This window comes from Ananas comosus, linkage group 10 (assembly GCF_001540865.1).
Source record: "Ananas comosus cultivar F153 linkage group 10, ASM154086v1, whole genome shotgun sequence".
Lineage (NCBI taxonomy): Eukaryota > Viridiplantae > Streptophyta > Magnoliopsida > Poales > Bromeliaceae > Ananas > Ananas comosus.
The window spans coordinates 4,413,524-4,421,175 of record NC_033630.1 but is presented as its reverse complement, the minus strand read 5'-3'; the positions used below and the strand labels follow the sequence as shown (position 1 = coordinate 4,421,175).

The window sequence follows — 7,652 nt, the reverse complement described above, 5'->3', positions numbered from 1 at the left end:
CTTTTTTTTTTAAAAAAAAAGGACTTATGTTGGGATGTCCGTACTCCATCCGCTCCTCTTTGCACGCTCGCTCAAAACGGAAAAAAAAAAAAGAAGAAAAACTGCGCGCTCAACCGGAACCCTCCGCGAGGCCGAGTGCTGCTCACCATCTCAAGTTTGGAACCACCCCGGCCGCGAGCCACTCGCCATCGGAACACCCTGCGTGGCCGCGCACCACTCGCAATCTGGTTCCGAGTTCCGCTGTTCCGCTGCGGCACGCCAACTTCATTTGGTACAAAACTACAAATTCATATTTTCCATGACTATGAGTGAAATTAATATTTGTTATTATCTGCATGTTAAGTGCCATATTTTTAGAATCCTAGCAATATTATTTTTTTCTCCCTAATTACTTTTGATTTCTATTTATAACAGTTTTCTTATATATATATATATATGGTTGATACTGTTGCTTTATCTTGTATTTAATTTCCAATTATGCTTGTATGCGAATCTTTATGTTTTATATTTAAATATGGACTATCTTAATCGCTTATTTGCTTGATTATTTACATATTGTGGGGCATAATATAGTTTGCTATTCTTTTTTTACTTAATCTGCTTAATTTTGTAGTTCTTTATTTTTATATTCTTAGGAATTATGAGTATTTATGCTAATAGCATAAATCTAGACGAAAAAAAAACTTAATTTACTAGCCGAATTTTTTATCATATATTTTTAATTGGTGAACGTATAATATCCATATAAATCACGTATCCAAATAATTGGCGAATCCGTTTTTTAGCCATAATTTTTTATGAATTTATAGGATACAAATTTTATTCGTACTATACCCGTACCGAATTTTTGCCGAATCTGAATTAAATAATTATGGTAAGAATAATTTAATTAATGATAATTTATTTGGTACAAAGATTTTTTTTCTTGTAAGATTTGGAGCTAGGTTTTCGATTTTCACCCTTAAAAATTTCAACTGTCATGATTTAATAAAATAATATATCGACCAATCCAACATATATATCCATATCATAAGTGTGGATCTTACGCCCTAGGCTCTTTATAATATAGATTTATTCGTTTGCCATATAAATTTCTTTTTTCTTTTAACGAAAACGTATTAGGATTTTTAAATCTAAGAATGTAAAGGGAGTAAGAAGCGCACTCTATATGGAGTGTACTTGTAGCAATTTTTCTTATATATTTTACCTATAGACATGTTTGGTTCATCTTATTCTGCCAGGATTACTAGGAATTATTCATAGAGCTTTTTAAATTATAACGTTACGTAATTTTGCTAGTAATACATGATAAGTAATAGCGCAAGATTATTCCAGGGCCTTTTTGGTTGGCCTTATACTGCCGGGATTATAAAAATTTTATATAAATCTTTTCAGATTAGTGCATTTGCTTTATTTCGTATATAATAATTCAGTAAATAATGTAGCATTACTAATAGCGCAATATGGCCCCTAAATATAATTTGGAGAGGGTGTTGGGTATCTTCCATTACTATTTGAGAGAGAGAGAGAGAGAGAGAGAGTATTAGGGCTCTACATGAATGAATTTTGGGGGTGGGGTGAGAGAGAGGGAGAGAGAAAGAGGAGAGTATTGTGGGCGTGGTGTGGCTGGCGATCGAAAACCCCCCGTAGTGGCGACGGTAGAGGCAGTCTTCCGACGCCCCTCGCACTCTGACCCCCCTCACACTCCAACACCCGCCTCCCCTCGGGCTGTGCCATCTCCTCTCACGGTAACCACTTTGTCCTTCTGCCAACGCTGAATTGTTCATCCTCTATTTCTTGATGGCCAGATAATAGGCATTCAAAATGCATGATTTTTTTTTTATGCATAAAATCATCTTTAAAAAATTGTAGTCCTTATTTATCTAATTAAACTCGTTTTTCTAGAATTTAGCGATTTTAGTCAATTAAATTAGAGATTTTATCAAATTCATCAGTTTATTCATCAAATTTAATAACTTTAATTGTTCTTCTGGCAAATAAATCTAAATTGATTATTCACTTTAATAAAAGTTTTAACTTAGTATAAAAATTAAAATAAAATAAATCGAATTGAGAGGGGCTCAATTGAAATATAGCTGAGGAGTCTTCTTCAAAAAAGCATATAGTTGAGAAGGTTTCTATACATTTTTACCTTTTTTTTTTTATGATAAGGCCCTAAAATTATATCACGGAGGCTTCAATATCATAATCTAACTCAAGTTCAAAAGACCTACATATCAAAAAATCATAAATTTTGAACACTGATTCCTTCAACACACACCCAAAAAAAAAAAAGAATCTTTTCTCTACCATTGATTTTTTTGGGACTATTTGATGGCTAGATAATGGCCTTTCAGAACTTTTATGTTTGTTTGTATATAGGCTCTTTACATATTATATATTGTATTTATTTAATTAGATTATATTTTTAAGATATTTACCATCAAATATAAGGGGGCGATGAATGAGAATTTTTTTTTATTAATAGGCTTAAAAAATAATAATTGTAAAAATAGGCCTTCAAAAAAAATTATTTATAAACTAGTCTTATGCGGTGAACGATTCACCGTTTTTTAAATGCGGTAAACTGTTTATTGCTTTCTCAAAACATTAAAATTATTTTTATTGTTTAATGTTATACATCCTTCGGAGTTCGGATGAGAAAAAATTTGGGAAAAGCGGTGAATGACTTAATACTTCTAGAAAGCAGTGAATCTAAAAAAGGTAAACTATTTACCGTTTAAGCCTAATTTTATAAATAAAAATTTTGAATGTCTATTTTTATAATTAAAAAATTCTGTAGGGTTAGTCTCCCAAAAACCCTGAGGAATGATGTGTATGGATGCATGGGGTGCAAGTAGACCCAAAATATGCACACAAATCCGCACCCAACCCCTGCTCTGCCTTCTACTTCAGATATCTGGGCTGTGGTCTCCTTCCTCCACCCTTCATTGTCCCTCCCCTTTCTCTACCCTGTCACCTCCTTTTTTCTCTCAGTGCCGCATCTTTAGGCACTGACTATTCTTGTCATACTGCTCCACCTTTTGCTTTTCCCTCTTTTTCATCTTCTGCTTATCCAAATCAATGTGCTGGCATCCATGGTTTTGATTTCCGATTTTAAGGTTGGTTTTTGAAGCTTATATTCGTGTTCATTTGCATTTCAAAATTTGCACACTTATGCGGAAAACGAAAGTGATTCTATTGAACAGCTTGCCTCTACTAGTAACAAAGAAAGAGGTAACTGTACAAAATCTTTCCAGCATGGACATAGAGATCCTTTCCTTGGATTGCTGTGAGATATTGAAGCTTCTTAATGCTTAGGAGATTTTTGTTGATTGTTGTGTAGAGAAAAGTATGTTACTGTTCTGGATCCTCTGATTAGGTATGTTTCTCCCCTATTTCAGTTATCTAGATAAACATATCAGCATTACAATGGTTATTGTTCGGAGCATGCTTCTAAGATCAATGAGAGCTCACTATTCTCTAGGAAGACGCTTCGTCAGTAACGATGGTTATGATCATGCAATCACGGAGCTTAATAAGGTAATCTCTTTACGCTTGTCAGTGTAACCAATCTTTCTTCCGAGATGAATTGACCTACAATGAATCTTTTTGCCATTTAAGAAATCATTACTGCATATGACCAGTTAAGAGTCATTCGATTAAAGTAGCTTGTTATATCTTAACGAAAAGCTGCCTGTCTAGTTATTATTTCAAATGCTTAATGCTCCTCTTTAGGTGAAAAGTACCATATCATCTCACATTTCAGAGCTGAAAACACCTAATATATGAATAAGGAGGTTACATATTTGTAATGCTAGTGATATTATTTTTCCTGAAGTAGCGCTGACTTCTTCATGAAGTTGCTGCTTTGGGGTTCTGAAAAAACTATGCTGCATATACAAGATGTCACGAACAAAGAAACTGGTATTACAAATCTTCAGAAAGCAATACATGAAATTATTTCATGATAGAAGAGTAATATTTATTCAGGACAATTATTCACTTGCAAGCATTGCTAATTAAGTAATCAAATAAAAAGTGAGCTTCCCACAGCAAAATGATCAAGAACAACAAGTAATTAATTGTTTAAAGACACAATCACTGCAGCAAGTATCACGGCATGTCACTGGGCTTGGCATTTTATTAGCCATAGGACGACCCTGCAGAGGGTGAATTTTGTGCTGCAGGCCACTAATATGCTTTACTTGAATACCTATACTCTTGCCATAGATTTTTCTTTATTCTCCTGTTTGTTTCTTGAATTCTATCTTAATTGTTCTTAATTGTGTTGTCACTTGTCATGCAGTATCTTTAACTCATTGACGGAATTGCTCTAATGGCAACAAGTTTCTTGAAAATAATAAGCTAGATTTCCATTTAAGGATTAAAATTTTGGAAAACTTAATTTTCTAAAATTAATCTTCAATTTAATTTAAACTCTATTGCAACTAAGTGATTAATTCTTCAATTGCAATCTGCATATATGTCCATTATTCTTTTACTAATTTCATTAAATTTTCGTTGATTGCACTTAAATTGATTGGTTGCAAGTTGGGGAATCAATCCTTTCCCGGATTAACACCTGATTTTATCAAATCAAATCTTTTAAATGCATGAATGGTTTAAAAAAAGTGATCACAAAGATATTCCAAGTTCTTTTTTTTATTGGAAAAAGGTCGAAAAAGGTTCTTTGCGTTTTGTAGTTGACAGGGAATGTTCTGCATCCATACCTTGTCAACTGGATACATACTGCCCATCCTGACCTAAATTAGTGGCAAATCTTGTTCCATAGAGTATAGGCGAAACTTTCTCTGGCGTATACTTTCAGATTAGGGTGACAATTGGCTGTAGCCCACACAATGGCCTCTGATTTCTAAATAGATTAGATTACCCATAACAATAATCAATGAAATGTTGAAGCTTTATCATTGGAAAATACTTGTACCATAGCACACAAAAGAATTGAAGAAAGGCTTTTTGTGAACCCTTGTGCAATTTGTCCAAACAAATATATTAAACTGAGGTGTATCTGTGCCTCTTCCATGAGTAAAGAGCTAGCTTATTATAATATCCATACATTCTAGTTCCAAACTAGTAGATTGAGGTGGTACTTATGGTGATATTCAAATAATTGCATATTTGGTTCTTTAATATGTGATTATTTTTCGGCAATCAAAGTAGACTGTATTTCATGGTAACTGCTTATTACCATTGATTATACATTTTATAACATTTTAGAAAAGTTCCGCGACTCTTCCCTCTATCTTCTGAGTTCTGTTTCATCACTTCTTTGCTCAATAACCGAATAGGTGAACTTATACCTCCACTATTATGACCGTGGTTTATAGTTGCATGCTAAATGATTTATCAGTCCAATTTGGCCTGAGAGTATGAGATACTGTTGTTTATCAAATTGCTTATAGTTGATACTGTGTATGATGTAGTTTAAAGCATGTGTAGAGCATTTATATTCGTAAATATGTGCTTAAATCACTGACAGTTGTTAGCAAACTGATAATCTCCATCTGATTTTTCTTTGGCTGAAAACATTTATCATGTATACGTTGGTACTCTGTTTCGCGTAGAGCTGTATAACATGCATACTAAACTCAATAATCTTAATGATTGGATAGCAATAGTATACACCACTCACAAATGATTTCTATATCATTGCACTGATCTATTATTCTCTCCATTACATTTTCATGTAACCTATAATCTCAGGAAATGGAGTCGATATTTGGCGAAGCCCCTTCAAGCGGTGCTTTTACCCTAAGTGCTTCTAAGGAACCCCAGCTAGGTTCTCCTTCTGTCAAAAGCCAACCTAAACTAACTCATGTTGACAGTAGTGGGCAGGCCACAATGGTAGATATATCCTCAAAAGAAGACACAAAAAGAGTCGCCATAGCTAATTGCAGAGTACTCCTCGGCCCAAAAGTGTTCAATCTCGTTTCCTCCAACCAGATAGCAAAAGGAGACGTTCTAAATGTGGCGAAAATTGCCGGAATCAACGGTGCTAAGCAGACGAGCAGTCTCATCCCTTTGTGCCATAATATTTCGCTGACACACATCCGTGTTGATCTTACTCTTAATAAGGAGGAATTTAGCGTGGAGATAGAAGGAGAGGCTACGACTACCGGTAAAACGGGTGTGGAGATGGAAGCACTGACGGCTGTGGCTGTTGCAGGACTTACTGTATACGACATGTGCAAGGCTGCTTCAAAGGATATTTGCATTACGGAGGTCCAGCTCAAGCACAAAAGTGGGGGAAAGAGTGGGGAATGGTCACGTAAACAGTGATTTTTTTGGTTATGGTGTCAATTTTGAAAATATTTGTGACGAGAAGGAAATACTGACTGCCGTCCATTTAGAGGCAACTGGCTTGGATTCCGAATCATTTGGTTTCAAACCGGAGTTGATGATGCCCTTTAGTTGGTAACCAGTGATCGATGTATTTGAATTCTTTCCACCTCATTGTATCTGATGAGAGAGAACTCCTAGGGCCCTTTTGGCAACCATAATTAGATTGGATACAGATAAAACGGGGAGAGGGATGGTTTAGCGATTCAGACGTGTTGAGGATCATAATAGGTTGGCAGTGTGCATGGCAAGATAAAACAGGACTTTTGAATTCAAACCCCTTCAAGAATCCCACTATTCTGGGATTATTTGACCCAACCAGATTCCATAATCAAATGTTTTGCGATCCTCCATGCCACCGAGTTGCTAAGCCCTCCTTCCGGAAACTCTCATCTTGCCCGATTCAATCTAATTTTAGGTACCAACTTGTTAGGGTAAAATGTATGAAATCCTCTCATAAATATTGTGCTCATCATTTTCTTTTTTTCTCACCCCCCATATGCTTAAAACCAATGTTAGTTCACTTGTAGGTGGATATTATAAAAGGTATGTTTTAATTTTTTCAGAAGTGCAATGTGAAAATCAGAATATTTGCAAAGGAGGTGTACTGCTTGTTACCATCATATCATTATGGATGCTGTGACGAAATAAATCTGTAATGAGTATGTACATTTTGTTTCCTGGGAGAGCAGTATCAGATTTAGAAACACCTGGTGTGTAATGCTCCTTCAATAGTACTTTGTTTGACTTCACTGGGAGAATGAGAATTTTCTTGGATTTAGACATAATCTGCAGAGAAGTTGGAGATTGATTGAATTAACGATGAACCTCCCTGCCATGAAACACTTCTCTGATATGGATGTCACTTGCTTTTTTACTTAGTTTTCTAGCTAAATCTGTAGAGATAGCCATACCATTTGCATGCTATACTTTGGCTCATTTGTGGAAACATGCAAAATGAGCTTGGTGCTATTTAAGAATTAGCTTAGTATATCATGTCGTTCAATATGGCATAAAATTAAGAAAAAAAAATATAAGAAAAAAAATGACAAAGAAGGGTAAAAATGTATAGAACTTTTTGGAACTAGGGACCATTTTGAATGATCCATCAATTTTGTAAAATTTTGATTTTACCATCCAACTTTTTAATTTGTTTGATTTCAATTACTCATCGGATTTTGACTTTAAAGTTCAAACTAATTATTTATTTTAATAAATTTATAATTATGAGAATTATAAGAATATGAATTAATTAAATCTATAAAGATAAACATATATTCAAATTTTAA

At 34.5% G+C, this 7,652-nt stretch overlaps 1 protein-coding gene across 1 annotated transcript; it reads left to right on the top strand.

Moving 5' to 3' along the window:
- On the top strand, positions 1,712–7,072 carry LOC109716553 (cyclic pyranopterin monophosphate synthase accessory protein; the record flags this gene model as incomplete). Its single annotated transcript, XM_020242068.1, is given in 3 exon segments — positions 1,712–1,748; positions 3,405–3,543; positions 5,728–7,072. Coding segments are annotated over 3 exon segments (752 nt in total), but the record flags the coding sequence as incomplete, so codon positions are not given.